Source organism: Oryx dammah, unplaced genomic scaffold (genome assembly GCF_014754425.2).
Source record: "Oryx dammah isolate SB20612 unplaced genomic scaffold, SCBI_Odam_1.1 HiC_scaffold_16, whole genome shotgun sequence".
NCBI lineage: Eukaryota > Metazoa > Chordata > Mammalia > Artiodactyla > Bovidae > Oryx > Oryx dammah.
Genome location: NW_024070200.1, coordinates 12,401,693 through 12,421,873, shown reverse-complemented (window position 1 = coordinate 12,421,873; position 20,181 = coordinate 12,401,693). Strand labels below are relative to the sequence as shown.

Here is a 20,181-nt window from a genome sequence, read left to right as displayed (position 1 = left end):
TGTGGTTCATGGAGTCACAAAGAGTCAGACATGACTGAGTGACTGAACTGAACTGAACCCCTTACTCCAGCCCCTACTCTTGACTTAACTACTCCATATACTAGGAAAGAGTAGTTACTAACTTTTAACTACTCCATATACTAGGAAAATTTCTGTTGAACAAATATGCTCTGTTTCCTCAAAGTATGTAATCCAACTCACAGCAAGATTTTGAAAAATAAGACTGTGCTGTGAAATATTTTTCTTTGCTAATCGTCCCCAGAAACTCCAGCAAGGTTTGGAGTTAACCTCCTGAAGGTGACTTTCCCCTGAAAATTCACACATTCCTCCTCCAGATCAAGCCTATTTGCCCTCATCTGAGTGGAGGGAGGGGGAAGCAGAGGAGCTAGTGGAGGTGAGAGCTACCCCAGGAGGACCCAGAGAGGCAAAGCAGCCTTTTCTCTTTCGGGGCAATAAGCTGAAGTGTTTACCTCTGCATTTCTACAGTCCTGCCACAAGTGGACATCCTCCAGACCCAGCTGGGAGTGGAAGGTGGAAGGAGGGGCTGCAGTCACAGACAGCTTGGAGTCTTTGTGTGATGGTTAACAGAAACCTGACGGAGATTTGGCTTGAGATTTTCGAAATGGAAAGAAAATATAAAGGACTACATTGGTTCTTATACATGAGATGTCTAATGGTGCTTTAAGCATCTCAGAATCAAGACCTCAAAAGATGTCATTAGGGCATAGTCTCTCTCTGCATTACTTTCCTCTCTTGACTATCTTTTGAGCACAATTTTACCATATGACGGCTCAAGTAACTACTGGGCTGCCCCAAGCTTACGCTCTCCCTGGATAAGGCCAGTTTGTGGTTGGGGGGGAAGACTGCTGGCGTTTCCTGATAGTACTAACAAAAAGTCCCAGGGAGGGATCTTATTGGCCCAGCTTAGGTCATGTGCTCATCCATGAGCCAATCACTGGGCCTGGTAAGTATAGGGCTGATTGGTCAGATTAGATTAGTGTATGTCCTCTAAAGTGGGGGTAGAATCTGGTTATCTTTGCATGAACTTAACTGAGGAGGGTTAACTCCTTAAACCGAAACTGTTAACCAAAAAAGGTGAGGGTAGAGGAAGGAGTTTGCAGGCCTAAACAGCTGAAGATTTTCACTCCCCACAGGAGTCCTCAGATTCACTCCAGGGAGAGAAGTGGGGAGTGTGAGGACTTGAGAGTGAAAAGGGGACCCAGGAAGGAATCTAAGGGCTAGCTTGGCAGAGGCCATGACTAAAGGGGGCTGCTCAGATTCCAGTCTTGGGAACATCCTCCTCTGTCAGTTAGCAGCAACAAGGTCAGGGTGGGGCCTCATCTGGTGTCCATCAGAAGAGTTCTATCTTCACAGAGGAGGTGAGGAGCAGGCCTTGTGGAGGCCTCTGGTGGACATGGTTTGAGCCCTGGAGATGGCTTCATGGAACCCAGGCTTTGAAGAGCTTGTCCTAAGTTTCTCAGACGTGGTCCAGGGAGCAGAGTGAGTGCAAGTCGTGTCCAACTTTTTTCGACCTCATGGACTGTAGCCCGCCAGGCTCCTCTGTCCACGGGATTTCCCAGGGAAGAATACTGGAGTGCGCTGCCATTTCCTTCTCCTGGGTATCTTTCCAACCCAGGGATCGAAGTCAGGTCTCCTGCCTTGGAGGCAGATTCTCTACCATCTGAGTCACCAGGGAAGCCCACCAGGGTGCTGAAGGAAACCTTTATTTGTGGAGGCCATGGAAGAGTGTGGTTACTCACAATCCAGATCAGCCTAGAAGGACCTGGAAGACTATTCTAGGTGTGAGAGTTGGATGGACCCTGGGGCCCAGGGAGCCCTGGGAGTGGCCTACAGGCTTGTTTTAGCAACAGCAGAGGACTAGTAATAATGGCACCCTGGAGTGCCCCCCTCACCCCCTCTCGTTTATACATATCACTTCTACAGATGAGCAAGCAGGGGTAGGGAGGGCAAAGAGGCCTTGCCTCCGAATGCTTTCACCAGAGGCCTGGGCCTCAGTCCTATAGCACCTTACCTTGCCATGTGCCTCAGGCAAGTCACCTCCTTTGTCTCAGTTTCCTTATCTGTGAAATAAAGATTAACATCCCAGGGTCTCAACTGGGATGATTGTGGCCACCAGGGATCCAGACGGAGACGTTTTGGGGTTGTTACAAGGAGAGGGTGATGCTACGGGCAGAGTGGGCAGAGGCTGTCCTAGAAGACACAAGACAGCTCCAACAACCAAGCATTATCTGGCCCCAAATATCAGCTGTGAAGAGGCTGAGGAACCCTGCATTAGACTGAAGTCACTCTGTAGGGGTCAGTGCTGACCAGTCACTGTGAGATATTCTGAGGGCACCCCGGGCTCAGGAGGCCTTTTTGAGTGCCCAGGCCTTTAGAAGAGAGGTCTCCTGGTCCCACTAGAGTAGCTGTAGTTGTATTTGTGTAAATTGACTGGCTTTCTCTTTCTGCTCTGATCTAGGCGTGATACCTAGAATAGGTGAATTAGATGTCTGGCTTGATGGAGGAACAGATGGCCTTGTAAGGTAGTGAGTCCACCGTCAGTGGAGGCATTCAAGAGAAGGCAGCATGGCCACCTGTCAGAGACGTGGAGGAGTCGCCCTGCCTCTGGTCTGAGCTGTCCAATGGCATTTTGAGCCTCCTTTGGGCAGGAGGTAAAGCGCGAGACTGCTCTGAGTAGAGCTCTCGGCTTCCCCACCTGCCGGTCCGGAGCGGAAGCGCCTTGCTTCCCACGGGACTCTGACCGAGCTGCAAACTTTTCTCCAAGTTTTTCTCCCCGGTCTCCGGGAGCCGCTGGAGCGGCGCAGGCAGCTCCCCGCGGCTGGGCGCTCCGACCCGACGCCGCCCGCCGCCAGGCCCGGCCCAGCCCAGGGGGCGCGGCTGCAGGGGCTTCCGAGGGCCCCCGGGGGTGGGGGTGGGGGGCTCCGGGCCGCGAGCCGCTGCCGAAAGGCTTTTGACAAAAAAAAACCCTTGACCACCAAGGCCAGCCTCTTCCTGAAAGCCCCGCTCGCTCCGATACAGGAAGTGGAGGGAGCGAGGGCCCCAGAGCGCGGCGGCGGCTGCGGCGGTGGCTTCCCGACTCGGCGCGGGGCTGGCGGCGGTGCCCGCCCGGGCCCTTCCCCAGGGCAGCAGCGCCAGGGGCATGCGGGCGCCCGGGCCCCCGCGGCCCGCGCCGCCCGGCGCCTGAGCCCTTGCCTTCACGGTCCCGGAGCTGACGGCGGCATGATCCGACGAGCCGGGGCGCCCGAGCGCGCGGACCCCGTGGGGTAAGTGCGGAGCCGCGGCGCCCCCTTCTCCCTCGGTGTCTCCGGGTCCCTCTCGTTCCGCGTCCCTCCCGCCCCCGAGAGCGCTCGGAGCTCCGGAGTAGTCCTGCCGCAGGACTTCGGGGTGTTGGACTGAGACCAAACCCCTGGCCACGGCTCGGGCCGGTCTCCCCGGTACTGCGCGGAAGGGGGCGGCCCTGGTGCCTCTTCAGGACCCAAGACTTGGCGAAACTTTTAAACCCGTATGTCGCTCGCCGGAAAACCGGCCGGCACGTCCGGGGCTAGGTTGGTGGGTATCTGAGGGTCGTCTCTGCCAGAGCCGAAGCGGAGGGGCTGTGCGATCGCGGTCCCCTCCCCGGGTTCTGGTCTCGCCTGAACTTCAGATGCGATCACCGCGGGCCGGGCCCCTCCAGCCTCTCGCGCCCGCCGCTTCGCCTGTGTCCCGCGCGCGTCCTCGGGTGCTGGCGCTCGGCCGCGGGTGGGGCCGAGGACCCGGGTCCCCGTAAGTTTGGACACGCCCGCGGCCTAATAGCCCACCCGCCCGCCAGGACCGAGGACCCACCGGGATCCCTTCCCCCACCCCTCTTTTGGATTCCCGGACAGTGACCTTCGGACCGGCCTTTGCGAAGCCTGGGGCTTGGGGAGGGTCCAGCGCGCACGAACTGCGCGTGGCCTTAGGAATCCCCTACGGAAGGGAGGAGGCGCTGCTTGGAATGCGTGAAGCCAAACCGGTTTGGGAACCGGCTTTCGGGAGGGGTCTCCAGCGTCTGGTTTCATGTCCCCCACCCCCATCTCGCACCCTCGGACTTCTGGACATTGCTCAGGGCTGCGCTCCGAAGCAGATTCTTTCGATCAGCCCAGCACAGCAGGCGCCCAGGGAAAGCTTCAGTGGGTTGAAGAGATTCCTCTTCAGAGGCAGATTACTGGGCAAACCTCTTAGAACCTTTCTGGGAATTAAGGATGGTGGGCGCCATGGGGGAAGCCAGGCTCGAGCTACTGTGATGGACACTCAGTTGCTGCCTGGCTTAGCTCTGTGACCTCAGCTCCGCGGGCCTCAGTTTTCCCCAGTGTTAAAGCGACGGGCTGTTCTCCGGCAGCCCCAAACTGGGGAGCAGCTGGAGGTAACTGGCCCTAGGCTAGTGGGAGGGGTGTCTCAGAGGGACCTGAGAGCACTAGATCCGAATGCCTCCCCTCCCCCCCTCCCCCATTTCCGTCCTAGCCTGGATCCTTTCCCTTGGAAGTGGAAAGACAAATGTCATCCGCTGGAGGAACTGGAAATTTTGTTGGGGAGGGCGCCCCCCCAAGAATCTAATATCTACCACACCCAATACTGATGGGTGGACCTAGGAGGAGATTCCCAGGGAGGAAGGGGAGGTGAGGGGCCAGGGTCCCCAACTCTGTGACTTCCCATAATTGTCCCAGGTTGACCTCTCCTTACCCATTTCCTCTTGCCTTTCTCTGTTTATTACTGGGTCAGTTATTAGTACTTAACCTCTCTGTGCCTCATTAGTGTTAGTGTTAGTAAGTGTTAATCGCTCAGTCGTGCCGGACTCTTTGCAACCCCATGAACTGCAGCCCACCAGGCTCCGCTATACATGAGATTTTCCAGGCCAAGGATACTGGAGTGGGTTGCCATTTCTTTCACTTACCTAGAAAATGAAGATAAGTGATAATAACTACCCTTCAGAGTTGTTTTGAGGATTAAATGAGATAATGCATAAGAAGTTTTGCACCTGGGGTGGAGGGCAAACTCTTAATAGTTATTATTATTACTGCTATTATCATTTGTTGATAACCTCTGTTTCTGTTTCCCAGTTGCTTAACTAGGATGGGATGGCCTTGGCCTCATCCGTAAAATGGGGGTAATAATAACACCTGCTTCTTAAGATTGTTATGAGGATTGGATAAGTTACTATTTAAGTAGCTATCCACAGGCAACCGAGGATTAACACACCAGTGCAAGCTTACTTTAAACTGTGTGGGGCCCATCCATCATAAATAGTAATTGAATATTGGTTTGTTGCTACAAAAAAAAAAAAAGTTTAAGAGGATCTTTGGAGTTGGAAGAGTTCTGAGATAGTATCTCATTTAACCTTGCACCCAGTACAGGAATCCCATTGACAATATTCCTGAAAGGTGCTTGCATACCTCCAGTGATGGGGAACTTAACCACCACTGTGTATTCTTTCCAATAGATATCAGAGAAAGTCTGCCTTCTTCTAACTTGTACCATTAGAAACCCTGTTCAGAGGGGCCCAACCCTTCTTCACTCAAATACTAGAAGACAATTCTCAGTCTCACCCGTGCATCTCTGTCAGCCCCTGAGCTGCACATCTACCAGTGTTACAGTACCCAAAGATGGTGAGGGGCAATCATCTGTGACCCCTCACCCCCAGGCCACCCCCAGAGCCTGCCAACCACTCAGGGCTGCTTCCAAGTCTTTAGCTGAGCTCAGCTTTCCACCCGGCTCCCAAAGCCCCCTCCTCCTCGCTGGCAGGAGATGGATGTCCAGACAGCTAGGGGAATGCTTCCCACCCCACACCCAGGGGCTCGGAGAGGGTGGCTTGGATGTCAGCCCCCTGGAACAGGAGTATGAGGATCTTGGCAAGCAAGCTCTGTCTGCTGCTTATTGGAAACACCGGCTGGGGAGAAGGAAAATGCAGACAGGCTGCCCAGTACTCTGGATGCAGACACTTCTCTTCCTCTATTCATTCAGAGTTCATTCCACAAGTAGTATCTGCATTAGATAGAGGGGGGGGCCCAGCCTTAATCCGAGCGCCTGCCGGCTTGCAGCTGACCTTCCCAGCAGGAAAGACAAAAAGTCAGGGTTAGGGGTATAGGAGCCCAGGGGGGCTGTTCTGGAGCAGGTGGTTAGGGAAGGCCACTCCAAGAAAACTGTGTTTAGGCGAGATCTGAAGGAAGTGGGGAGAGTGAGTCAAGCCCCTGAGGGGTGGGGGGTGGGGGGGGGTGGTTGGTGTGTCTGACACGGGGAGGCCAGGGAGGCTGGAGTGGAGTCGGGAAGAGGACAGAAAAAGGCTAGCCGGTGGGGTACAGGCTTTGGAGGGTGCTCTAGGTGAGAGGGGCCGTGGGTGGGGTTCGCAGAGGGGTGACCTGACTTGTATTTGGATTGTATTGAGGACAGATTGTGGGGGGAATAGGGGCAGGAGCAGGGGGGCGCCTGTGGTGGCTGGGAGAGAGGGCTGGAGCCGGGGCAGTGGGCAGTGGAGACATGAGAAGCTGGAGCCCCCGGCTTCGCTGGTGGGTTGGAGGTGAGGTGAAGCTGCTGAAGCTGTGACTGACAGGTGACCAGATGCTGGACAGTGGCGGGGTCGCTGGGGATGTGTGTGCTCAGAGCCCACACGCTTTCTCGTGTTTGATAAATTAAGGATCTGTTTAAGATTTTATTTGAAAAAAGAGCCCACTCTTGGAAACAACATGGCCGTCACAGACCTCCTCCAGTCCCCTCTTATGACAAGGAAATGGAGACCCAGAAAGAGGAAGTGACTTACCCAATATCAGGGGAGCTGGGCCCAGAACGTGGGACTCCTGAGCCTTGGGCCTGCAAGGGGTTGTCAGGGCAAGGCCCCAGGCTTAAGAGAGCCCTGGCTGTCTCCCTCATGCCTGATCCATTGTAGGGGTCCTGCCAAACACCTCAAGGAGCCCCTCAACCACTTCCAGCGCTAGGGTGGGGGCTCTTCCTGGGTGAGGCCCACCCAGAACAGGATCCAGTGATGAATTCAGGGTCCCAGCTACCGCTCAGCTCGCTGACCCTGGTTTCTTTGCTGTCAGGGGCTAATGCTCCCAGATGGTCCTGGCTGGCCCTCAGCTGGGATGCCCACCCCCTTTCAGACCCTAAAAGAGACTCTGACCCACAGGAAGCAATTGATACCTCGTCAGCTTAAGCAAAAGGTACCTTCCTTCACTTCGGGTCCTGAGAAACCCCAGTGCACCCCTGGGAAGTGGAAAGACACCCCGGGGAAGCACATAGGAGGGCAGGGAGTAGGGGTGCAGGGGCTGCTCAGGATAGGAGAGTCTCAGCATGTTTACCCCTGGCCCCCTTCCCATCATCCCTACCCCTTGACAGGCCTTATCCTGGGCCTGGGTCCCTATTTTGTCATCTCTACTGAGGCAGTAAGTGTTAAAATACAACAAGATCACCTGCATTTTAATCCAAGACATCAGGAAATCAAGTCAGAAACCAACCAGGAATGGGCTTGATATTTGAAGAGAGCACCCACCCCCGGCCCCCCTCGGGTCTCCTGGGAGCTCCCTTTTACAGACAGGCGTCTGGGCTGGTCTGCGGCAAACTCACTTGGCCTCCCAGCCATGGGCCAGAGCAGAGGGAAGGGAAGAACAGGTCCCAGACAACCACAAACACCGTCCTTCAGACCCGCTCACAGATTCCATCTGTCACGGCGAGATTCTCTCCTGAGAGTCGTCCCTTCGGTTGTGTCATCCAGGCAGTGACACATAAGCGGAAGTGGGTGGGCAGCCGGGGAGGGGGTGGGGGGCAGGTTCGGGGGAGAGAAGTGCCCGAGCCAAGGCTTTGAGGTGGGAAGTGTAGAGTGGGCCCGGGAGGAAAGGAATCCGCCCCCCAAGTTATCAGGCAGTGGGGTCGAAGGGAGCAGGAAAGGCCAGCTTTGGCCAGGGATAGATTGGCAGGAGTATGAAGAGGACTGCTCACCGGGCCCCATTCTTTGCCCAGGTTACTCTAGGGGTTCGGGGCACCTGTGTGCCTAGAAAGAGCCCAGTTATGGGGGAGGTGACCCAGAAAAGACCCAGGCCAGCTCTGGATCACAGATAGACATGCATCTTCGCCGAAAGAATGGGGTCAGCTGGGTGTACAGGATCTGGGGGGACCCTGGCTGGTCGTGAAGGTTTGTGGTCCACTGAGAAGCTGGGAAAATGATGTGTTGTTGTTGTTGTTGTTGTTGTGTGTGTGTGTGTGTGTGTGTGTGTGTGCGCGTCTGCATGTGCACGTGTGTATGTCTATCAGCCAAGGTTGCCAAACTATCTTTTCCAGGGCAGCACTGTTCCTTATTCTGAGATTAGGTCTTCTTGCTGTATTAAGCCTCCTTTCTTTTATGAAATGATCGGGCACATTGATGGTAGTTGTTAGTTTTTAATGTCTTTTTGGCAAAAGAAGAAGTTGCTGGAGGAAAGTCTGAGAAACACTGCTTGAGCTGCTTCAGTGGAATTTATCCATTTTGTTCCCCCTTCACCCCCTCTCCAGATAGTCGGCCTGGTGATATGGTTCTTTGCTGATTTTGAAGATGCTTCAGGACCTGCATGCTAAGAACATCAGTAGGGCTGGAGGATATCCTAGGGTCCTACGCTGTTCTGGGGTTTGAGGTTTTTTCTAGGGAGCAAGTCTCGTAGTCTCCCTGGGCCTCAGTTTCTCTACCTGAAAAATGAACTCAGTAATCTCTAAGACCCTGCTCTATCTGACTCAGTGATTCCCTGAATTACTGGCCAAGAGGCAGTAGAAGCTGGTATCCTGGAGTGATATGGGAGTGCCAGTTGGAGATGAGACAGCTCTTCCTTCCTCTGATGTTTCCTCTAGAACATACTTTCATAAGAAACAAAGACCCAGAAAGGAGACTTCTGGGTCGTCACCCTGATCAAGTGCCTGGAAGAAAGTGTCTTTTCACTGGTATGGGTGATTTTTGAAAAACTCATTTTGAAAAAAAAGTGTACTGGTTTGGGGAGCCCGCTTTGGGGAGAGGCCCCTGGCTTCCTGGTAGCACTGGCCGCCTGGTTGGCGAGTTAGGAAGGCTCCTTGGAGGGGCTTCTCTGAGTGTGAGTGGATGTGCGTGAGTGGGCCCTGCTCTGGCCCTCTGGTGTGGGAGCCGTGGGGGTGTGGACGAGGTGGCTGGCGGCCTGGTGTCACGGGGTTCCTGGCTGGGAAGGCTGCTCCTGACAGGGTTTGAGAGGGGCATGGTCTGAGGAAGGGCTCAGGACGGGGGGCTGGACAGGCCCTTCAGCTGAGGGAAGGGGCTACCTGCTAGGCAGGCCCAGCCTCCCCGCAGCAACCCCACTGTTGCCGCGACAGAGCCAGGCCGTCCGTGTGCAGGAGGGAGGGAGGCCCGAGGACACACACACACACACACACACACACACACACACTCAGAGTTATACAGTGAAACCAGCCCTTTGCCTCCTGCCAGGGTGGCCTTAGAAGAAAGGAGGTAGGTAGGTACAGAGGAGGCCTTCCCTTAGCTGGGGTGTCTACAGGGCAGTGGGAGGGCCTTACTGACCCCATACCCGTGTGGCCGCCAGCCACAGGCCTTGGATAGAAGGATCTGGAAGCCACCGGCATGACTGCTGCCTCTGTCTCTCCTCACCTGCCAGTGAGGCCCCCCAAGCAGCCTCATGCTGGTCTCGAGCCCGGAACAGCCCTGGTGGTCAGAAGCTCCGAGAGTGGTGGCAGGGCCCCTTGCCCCATTTTGCCGGCAGCTCCTGGGGGTGCCCCTAGCTCAGTCTGTAAATGTTTGAAGACCCACCCAGCCTGCTGTGAAATGTCGGTTCCCTTTTAGAAGAAACAGCCTCTGGAGCGGTTGTGGTCAAGGTCTGTTGTTGCCGTCTGTGCACGGCACCACTGCTCGCTCAGGCCACATCCTATGGGGAAACCAAGGCCCCCTGCCTCTCCTACCTGGGGCCAGGCAGCGAGCGATTCCCCTAGAACCTGGCTCCACCCACCAGCCTGGAGCCCTGGGAGGCTCAGGATTCCAGGAGAGGGAGCCGGGAGCCGTGAGAGGCTGCCCTAGAGGGGCTCTCCTAGGGGACAGTTAGCTCCATGAACATGGCCCCCATTGAATCACTGACTCTGGGATCTTTATCAAAGCCAAGAAGTTTTTATTCCCTAGTTAAGAAATGGGACTTCAAATGCCAGATACCATCCCAACCCCTTGACTAACAACATTCAATATGAGGTATCAGGGCTGATGAAAGGGCCTGTTTCCTCAAGGCAGAAAGAGAAGTAAGGGGGATGGAGAGGGACAGCCCAGTAGAAGAAGAGGAGACCCCAGGGGTAGCAGAGATACATTCCCCTCCTGCACGGATTTTCCCAGGGCTGGGTTGTTCCCTGGGTTAATAAATGTGCATCTTCACCCACCTCCAGGGACCAAAGAAGTAAAGGACTTTGCATCTGAAATTCACAATTGACGGACGATCTCTGGCGGAGAAAGCTCTCAAGAAGGAATACACTGGGGATCTCTTTCCCCACCCACTGTAGCCCCAGCCCCCTTAGTCTCAATCAGTGACAGAGACGGATACTGTACATTTCCCTGGGGATGCTGCAGTTCAAGGGCTTCCCAGTGGTGCTAGTGGTAAAGAACCCACCAATGCAGGAGACGTAAGAGATGCTGGTTTGATCCCTGGGTCAGGAAGAGCCCCTGGAGGAGGGCCTGGCAACCTGCTCCAGTATTCTTGCCTGGAGAATCCCCAGGGACAGAGGAGCCCGGCGTCCTGGTGGGCTGCAGTGCACAGAGTCACAAAGAGACGACTGATGCAACTTAGCACGCACACATTGCGGTTCAAAGCAAAGACTTACCTCTCTACCAGTGGCAGCTGATAACGGCAGTTGTGATGCTTGCTTCTTTCTGTTCATGTCATTTTGACAGAGCAACTGTCTAAAATATATTCAGGGTTTTAACCACTGGGGAAACTAGTGAAATCTTAGCCATTCTCACCTATCCATCCATGCACCCAGCTCTCCACCTCTCCATCTGTTCCCCCGCTACACCCATCCATTCAGCAAATATTGGTTGGACGTCTGGGAGTTTTCAGTTTATCGACTAGGGTAAGTAAGCAAAACATGCAGCTAATTGTAGGGCTCTGGGTACAAAGGTGCTTGGCTGTGGTGAGCAGGAAGGATGCCCTGCAGAGGTGGCGTCTGGATTAGGTCTTGAAGGATAAATAGGAATTTATGAAAAATTATTTGTTTATTTGTCTATTTCTTTTCAGCAGTGCTGGGTCTTGGTTGCTTTGTGCAGGCTTTCTCCCACAGTGATGAGCTGGGGCTGCTCTTCGTTGCGGATCACGGGCTCTAGGGCATGTGAACTCGGTGGCCGCAGCTCCCGGGCTCTAGAGCACAGGCTCGGCAGTTGTGTGCACGGGCTTAGCTGCTCCACCGCGTGGAGGACCCTCCAGGACCAGGGATCGAACCCGTGTCTCCTGCACTGGCAGGCAGATTTCTTTACCACCAAGCCCCCAGGGAAGCCCTGGATAAGTGGGGTTTTAACTGAGATCGGGAAGGGTATCTTAGGAGAAAAGCACCAAAAGGGAAAGTGGGAAGGACAGGCTGTGTGCGGGAGCTCTGAAGAGCCTGGTTTGGGGACAGGGAAGAAGGGTTCTTTGTGCGATGGGCCTGGAAAGGGAGTCGGGGCCATTTGGCTACAGGTGGAGAAGCTGAATTGGAAGGTCTGCTCTGCCTCTTAGAGCTGGGCAACCCTGGGCAAGTCACTGACCTGTACCTGCCAGGACACCTTCCTCTTCCTCCTCTGCCAAGCAGAGCGGTGATCCCTGCCTCGCAGGGTTGTTACATGAGAGGATGTTCTTAGTTATTTGGGCTGTGAGACCAGGTAAGGGCTGCTGCCTGTCTGTACATGGTGTGTGTGTGTGTGTGTGTGAGCCCGTGTGCACACGCATGCTGTGGATTTTCAAAACAATATTTTATGTCTGAAAAAGTTCACCCATAGACATAAAAAATACTAAAATGTAACGCATCAAGCACATCATCTTTTTGAGGCTGCATCCCGTCCAGCTGCCTGTTTGGTTAATGTCCATCTCTGGTACATGGTTTTGAGCTATGTGTATCTGTCAGTTTGTGTCCCTCTTTTTTCACTGAGTGTTATTTCCTATATGTATTTCTGCATGCCGTCCTCTGGAGGTTATGTTGCCTACCTATCTTCTTTGATGACCTCATCATATTATGATCATATGAATGGTTGGAGTAGGCATAGACATATGTCAACTTTTTTTCGAAGTTCCCTCTGTTTTAAATAAAGCTCCTGAAAACTTTTATGGGTCTAGAGTTTGGGGACCATTTCATTGTCATCTGCCATCATCTTGGAGTATTTGAGTTCAGGGGTGAAGCAGATCCTGTTGATGGGCCCCCTGAATTTTAGTTGGGTATAAATTTTTAGCTAAACATGTCCCAATTTCCTTTCAGCTAGATGTGGCTATGAGATTAGGTTTGGACAGAAAAATATATGGGGAATAAGATTTGCCTGGTGATGTCCTTAAAGGGAAGGCTCATGCCTTTCTATTTTCCTCTTTCCTCTTGGCTGGAATATAAACATAATGGCTGGACTTGAAGCACCCATTTTGGATTCTGGGGTGAATTTGAGAATGGAAGTTATGCAGAATAGAGCAACAATATATAAATATAGTAAGGCTCTCAGACATGTTGGTGTATCATCCCAGCCCTGTATTACTTAGATTTGTGTATGAGAGAGGAATACATATCTACCTTACTTAAATCACTATTGTTTAAAATTTTCTATCACAGACAAACTTAATCCTGACACACAAAAAAATTTATCCCTTGTCACATGGCACCAGAGTATATGCCAGAAATGCTAAGGCTGCTTTTCAGGGCTACAGGCAAGCCTTTATTTCCTAGTGGAGGTGAGAAGGAGGAAAAGGGGGAGAGGGGAGAGACGTTTTGCATAGACTAAGACTCTTATTTCAAGGACTAAATTGCAAACTTGTTTTTCCTATTGGGTGTTTGTGAGTTTTAGATTTCACCAGAAGCTTCAGACTAGTTATTCTGGTTTAAGTTCTGACTCTCAAACTTCATGCTTTGACAAGGCTAAATACTGCTGAGCAAGGCAGCCGTGTCTCTTCCCTCAGTCTCAGTTTCCTCATCTACTTTATTTCTTTCCAAATATGTTGGCTTTTAAAAAATATTGTTTATTGGCAGTGCTGGATCTTAGTTGCAGCTCACAGATCTTTGGTCTTTGTTGCGGCATGCAGGATCTCTAGCTGAGGCACGTGGGATCTAGTTCCCTGACCAGGGACTGACCTCTGGGGCCCCTGCTTTGGGAGCCCGGAGTCTTAGCCACTGGATCACCAGGGAAGCCCCCTTCATCCGCGCTTTAGATGGAGAAACTTCCTGCCTGTGCCAACTTTCTGAGCTTGGTTCTCCGACCAAACCAGCACAAGAAAGGCTGGGGGCCTGCTCCGAACAGTGCTCGCTTGTGTCCTTGATGGTTGCCACCATTCATTCCTTCTTTCCTTGCTGCTTTATTGAGCACTTACAGGTGCCAGGCTGGGTTTGTGCTGACCACTGGCCACTAGAGGTCTTGAGTGGTCACCTCACTTCTCTGCTTAGCCTTGGGAAAGGTTTGCCCTGAGATGGCCAGGGCTGGCCTTCCCTTTCTAGGGGTAGCAAAGACCCATTTGGAGCCTGTAGGACCCTGCTCTGAGCTGCCCTCCTACAGCCCAGGATCATGCTGTCCATCCACCCCCCAGGTATGGGGAGGCCTTGAGGACCTTGGTCTAAGAGGCCACAGGTATCCTGGGATTGAGCAGGGCGGGCCGTCTTGAAAGGCTAGGCAATTGCCTTTGAAATAGTTTGAAAGGTAGGCAGGGGGCTTCTTTCTATGAGCCAAAGTGGCCCCATCCTTGGCCCTTACATTGTCAGGCATCAGAGCTCAGTGTGGGTCTGGTGACCCCATAATCCATCCCCTGCTCACAGATAAGGCTCAGAGAGGGGATGTGGTTGCCCCAGATTCTCACAGCTGGACCCAGGCTGTTTCCACGGCTCTGTGCAGGTGCCTAGGCTGCTCCTTCATGTGAGGCCCTAGAGGTGGGGGCACAGTCACATCGGCCGTCACTGGCTGCCTCTCCCTCCAGCCTCTGGGCAGTGCTGAGCTCTTTCCTGCCTCAGGACTAAGCATACACAGCCCACCGCCAGCCTCCTGCAAAAGCCTTCCAGGCTCTCTAGCCTCTAGGGCTGTTGCATACAGTTGTGCAGGTTGCTCACTGCACAAAGGCACCTGCTGAGAGAGGAGCAAGGGGCCCCTGAAGTTTCACTCTCTTGCCAAGCCCTGTGTGATGTCAGGTGTGTGTGCGGGGTGGAGGAGGGGTTGTCTGCATCCATGGGAAGCAAGAAGCATCTTTTCCTAATTTACACAGAGGTACCAGGACGCCGGTCAGCAAAGACCTATCAGCCCTGTCCGAGCCTCGCTTCTCACGCTGTCATGGTGTATTCTCTCTCTGTGGCCCTGCTAGACTGTAAGCTCTCAGGGCAGAGAGAGTGACTCCTCCTGACAGGTGTGGTTGCCAGATCCACACTGTCCTGGGCATAGAGTGCTTGACTCAGAGAACGCTCAAGCTAAGCAAGAGTAAGGTCTGGAGAGGCGTGTTCCACACAAGGCTTTGTTGAATGAATATATGGCAGGTTAATGCCCAGTAGAGAGTTGGGGAGGGATTAACCAGGATAGAGGGCCTCTGGGAGATGGGAAGGGGCCTGCCAGGAGCTTGCAGAGGAGGCTGTGGCTATGCAAGCTTGAGCAGTAGAGTGAGGTGTGTGACTGGGCAGGCCTTCAAGCTCAGCTCTGGGTGGGAGGCCCTGAGGGTAGAGGCTGTGGCAGGAGAAACCTGAGCCACGCCTGGCCTGGCCCTGGCCCCGATCTGCAGGACCAGGCCTGAGCAGGCTCAGTGTGGATATCTGCAAAAGCCCCAGCTCCTCCCCAGCCCTTAGACCCCCACCCAGCCGAGTCCCAGAGCTCCTCTCCAGCCCGCATGGCGCTGGTCCGCCAGTTACCTGACAACTCACCCTTGTCCCAGGATCCCCAGTCTTGTGGGGCTGCAGGAGCGGCAGGCAGTGCAATGCCCGAATGATGCAGGATGGTCCCCTGGAGTGCTGGGGTCCCTGGCTGGCTCAGGGGTGTCCCACTCAGACTAGAGCACATCTGGGGGAGCTTTAGCGGGGAGGCGAGAGCCGAGCCGAGCTGAGTGACATCTGGGAGTTTCCCAGGTAGCCGTGGGGGATGGGGGAACCAGCATGGCCCGGTTGTGGGTACCACGGCTCAGTGTGCCTGGTGTTGGCGCTGCGCATGGACCAGAGGTGGCCTGTGCAGGAAGAGGGGACAAGACACCTGAGGCCCTTAGGCTGGAACCTGTAGACCCTGGAGACTGAGACAGTCTCGTCCCCCCATTTTTAAAGTTGGGCTGTGTATTGGTTTCCTAGGGTGGCTGTGATAAAGCAGCACACACTGGGTGACTTACAACAATCAGAGTTTGTTCTCGCCATTCTGGAGGCTGGTGTTCGGATCAAGGTGACGGCAAGGCCGTGCTCCCTCTGAGACTCTGGGTGGAATCTTCCTGCCTCTTCTTAGCTTCTGGTGGCCCCGGCGGTCCTTGGGGTCCCTTCGCTTGCAGCTGCATGACTCCAGTCTCTGCCTGGTCACTGGGCCATGTCCTCCCTGTGTGTTGCTCCTCTTCTTATAAGGACACCAGTCATATCAACTTAGGGTCCCTCCTGCCCCCATTCTGAAATGACCTCATCTTAACTTACATTGGAGCTTCCCAGGTGGCACTAGTGGTAAAGAACCCATCTGGCAGTGCAGGACACCATAAGAGACGCAGGTTTGATCCCTGGGTCAGGAAGATCCCCTGGAGGAGGGCATGGCAACCCACTCCAGTGTTCTTACCTGGAGAACCCAATGGACAGAGGAGCTTGGCGGGACACAGTCCATGGGGTCAATCAGACACGGCTGAAGTAACCTAGCCTGCACATCTTACTATGTTGGCAATGACCCTATTTCCAAATAAGGTCACGTTCTGAGGTCCTAAGGTGCTGGGGGTTAGGACTTCAACATGTCTTTCTAGGGATACAGTTCGACCCATAACAAGGAAACATTTATATGGAGTAAGCCTCTTCTGTGAACTTTACAATACATTCTGGTAAACGTTGACTGTTGGGTAACCACTACCGCAATCAAGATAGAGCAGTTCCATCACCTTCCAAAGTTCCACTGTGCCCTTTGTAGTCAGCCTCTCCCCCGCCCAAACCCTGGCATCATCACTCATCTCCATCCTTGAGTTTTGGTGTTTCGAGAACTTCACACGCATGCTGCCTTTGAGTCTGGCTTCTTTCACCTGGCTGAAGGCATTGGAGACCCATCTGTGTTGTGTGTTTCAGTATTACTTTCTTTTTATTGCTGAGTGTATTTCATTGTATGCATGTATCACAGTTTGTTTATTCATTCACCCGCTGTGCCACATTTGGGTTGTTTCCAGTCTGGGGCAATTGCGAATAAAGCTGCTGCAAACATTGGTGTATAAGGTACAGGTTTTGCAGAGGAATCACATGGATTGCTTGCATCGGGCTGCTGTGTGAAGAAGGGCATGGGGTTTGGGGGAGTAGTACATGGGGCAGAAGCTACTGTAGGGGTCGAGGTGAGCAGAGATGGAGGCCTGGACCAGGGTCTCGGCAGTGGGGATGGCTGAGATAGGGCGCCCTCAGAGTGTATCTAGCATGGAACCTGGTGGTGGGTTGGGTATGCATCATGGAGGCAAAGAGGCTGCCTTTATTACTTCCTGCCAGCCCGCCCTCCACCTGCCCAGGAGAAGGTGCCTGTTGTAGCCCAGCGTGGCTGTCTGGATATGAGAACGTTGAGAGGGGAAGACTACAGCTTAATGGTTAGGCCATGGAGCAAACCTTCAAGGTTCCCATTCTATTCTGTGCCTTAGTTTCCTCATCTGTAAAATGGGGTGCTAATAGTTCCATACTCTTAGAGCTGCTGTTGTATTACATGAGTTAATGCATGTAAGGAGCTTGGACAGAGTTTGACACGTAGTAGGTGTTCAAGAAATGTGAAGCATGTCCCATGGTCTTTGGAAAGGCCTCAGTGCCTACCCTCCTCTGCACTCCACTTGTCCCCAGGTCTGTCCTGTCTTGCTGTGAGACCTTGAGCTGGCTCCTTGCCCTCTTTGACCATTGTTTCCTGCATTCATGCAATGTGGAGGCACAGAGCCCCCACTGTGTGCTGAGCTCTGTGTGAAGCAGCACGTGGCCCAGCACCCTCCCACAGTAGGTACTTCATGAAGACTTGGCTGTGGGTCCTGCTCACGATACTGTCGGGGGAGGCTGGTGAGAGGCTCTCAGGACACAGGTTTGGGGACTGCCAGAGGCACCCCTGCAGCTGCTACAAATACCATCTTCCCCTTTCCCCACCCAGATCTGTTCTTTGCCCCTGACAGGAACTGCCCATGGTGGCAGCTGGGGAAGCCTCAGCAGCTACAGGGTGGGTGCCAGGTGGGGGCCTGGCCTGGGCGCCAGGGCAAGAGGTATGCTGGGTCCCAGTTCAGATGACACAGCAGCTCGCTCCCAGGCTGACAGATGTTGTGTTATGAGCAGGGTTCGTGTCCAGGTGGGCCACAGTGGGGGCCAGCCTAACGAAGGGACGTTTGCACCCAATCCTCATTACTCACAGATTCTGCATTTGCAAATCGGCCTGCTTGCTGAGGCTTATTCATAACCCCCAAATCATAGTGCTTTGGAAGTTGTTTACAGCACTCGCAGAGCGATGAAAAATCTGAATATTCTGACACGCACGTTCTCATCTGAGAACAAGGTGCCTTCTTGATTCCGTCCTCGTCGTGGTCTGTTATGTTTTTCAAGTTCTCCTGCTTTGGGTTGATGGTTTCGCTGTTTAAAGTGTCCCCCAAGTACAGTGCTTCTCTGCTGTCTAGGGTTCCTGAGGGCGAGAAGGCTGAGACGGGCCCCGTGGAGAAAATGTGGGTGTTAGAAGAGCTTCGCTCAGGCATGAGTTACACTGTTTGCCGTGAGTTCAAGGTTAATGAATCAATGATACGTATTAAATTAGGTATCTTTAAACAGAAACACACATGAAACAAGATGTGTCCTGATCAGTGGATGGAAATGTTGTGACCAGCAGTTCATGGGAACCTACCCCTGTGTTTTCCCCAAAAGCAGTGCTTCTGTTTCCACTAACTCAGTGTCTGTGGTGAACTTTGTGGCGTGTACCGACCACAGATGCTGAGTGGACTGTGTGAGCATCGGGTAGTAAGCCAGTCTCTCTACTGCACTGTCTGAATGTCTCTATCTGCAGTTCATTCCTCCGGATTAAGAAGTGCCCAACTCATGCATGGTCTGTCTTTAAAATGCATGAGTCCTTGGGGTTAGGCATCATCCCTCTGTCCCCGGGCCTTGGTCCTCTCTCTCTCCAGTGAAATTCAAGGCTTGGAAAGAACAGTTTTCAAAGAGGGGAGCAGTCAGTGCTAATATGTCACATTCTGTGATTCTCACAGAAGCGTCCTTCTAAGGAGCAGAGTTTTGATCGAGGCATAAAAATCGGGGACCTGTGGTATTCATGCTGCTGCTAAGTCGCTTCAGTCGTGTCCGACTCTGTGCAACCCCACAGACGGCAGCCCGCCAAGCTCCCCCCGTCCCTGGGATTCTCCAGGCAAGAACACTGGAGTGGGTTGCCATTTTCTTCTCCAATGCATGAAAGTGAAAAGTCAAAGTGAAGTCTCTCAGTCGTTCCCGACTCTTAGTTACCCCATGGACTGCAGCCCACCAGGCTCCTCCGTCCATGGGATTTTCCAGGCAAGAGTACTGGAGTGGGTTGCCGTGGTATTCATAGATGACACTAATAGTTACAGCAGTTATGTGAAGCCCCTTTGCTTGCTTGTTTTTGTTTTTTTTTTGGGGTACACCACAGGGCATGTGGGATCTTAGTTTCCTGACCAGGGATCAAACCTGCACCTGTGGAAGTGTGGACCCCTAACCATTGGACTTCCAGGAAATTTCCCAGGCCCCTTTGCTAAGCACTGTTTCTCAGTTAATCGTCACAGCCCCATGAGGCTGGGGTTGCAGTGCTCAATTTACAGGCAGGGAAACTGAGGCACAGCAAGTGACTCAGTGGAAGCCCTCAGCACTCTGTGGCGGACTCGGAACCTGAATCCAGGTTTATCCGAGTCCAGAGCCTCGGCCTTTGCCCCTGAATTCCCTGTATCCCTGTGTTGCATCCCAAGATTCCAGGACCTGCTGCCTGTCCTAGATCCAGGTATGCCTGGTCCTGGAGGGAGGGATGGTGCTGGACCCTCCCCAGGCCTGCTGAACCCCACGGAGGGGATGACCTCCTAGCCCCCTCCCCAAGTTGGCCATATATGATGGACCAGGTGAAGAAATTCAAAGGTGTAGAAATGGGGGCCTGGCCCCACCTTCCAGTCTCTCCCTTGTCATCCACTGACAAAGTCACATCTTGTAACCCCCGCCCTTGGAGTTGCTGTTATTGTTGTTCCGTCGCTCAGTCGTGTCCAACTCTTTGCAACCCTGTGGACTGCAGCACACCAGGCTTCCCTGTCCTTCACCATCTCCTGGAGTTTGCTCAGACTCATGTCCATTGAATTGGTGATGGCATCCAACCATCGCATCCTCTGCCACGCCCTTCTCCTGGCGTCGCTGGGAGACACTTTACCCTGGGAGGGGTGGAGTGTGTTTCCTCTCTCCCCAGCCCAGTGCCTCCCAAAGGCCCCCAAAGGTAATGAGCCAGTGGCCTCAGCCTCCTCTGCTCTTGAAAACTCACTGCGGCTAACTTCCCTTATGCTTAGGCATCAGGGACCGTGCACCCTGTAAAGTCTGATGGGGGAGGGGACCCAAGCCCTTAAAAGGACACGGCCCTGGAGGTGGGATTTTGGGGGCAGGGGGCGGGATGTCCATCTTGTTTTGGGATGTCCATCTTGTTTTGGGAGGTGGGCCTGGGCCCAGGAGGCGCGCTGCCAGACAGCGTCAGGACTGCCGAGCTGGGGCGTGCACAGGACCCCGCAGAGGAAATGCGGTCACAACAGCTGTGAGGCGGGTCGCAGGGTGACTCAGTGTCGCCAGGGGCTGGAGGAAGGTGATGCCGCAGCAGCTTCCTGC

At 53.7% G+C, this 20,181-nt stretch overlaps 1 protein-coding gene across 1 annotated transcript in view; it reads left to right on the top strand.

The window, feature by feature from the left end:
* The first annotated feature begins 2,929 nt into the window (after nt 1–2,929).
* Nucleotides 2,930–20,181, top strand: part of RIN3 (Ras and Rab interactor 3) — a 130,311-nt gene continuing 113,059 nt past the window's right edge. Inside the window, exon 1 of the mRNA XM_040256613.1 lies at nt 2,930–3,284. Within this exon, the coding sequence (XP_040112547.1) occupies nt 3,241–3,284 (44 nt within the window). The 5' untranslated portion in view covers nt 2,930–3,240. The remainder of the gene's footprint in view (nt 3,285–20,181) is intronic.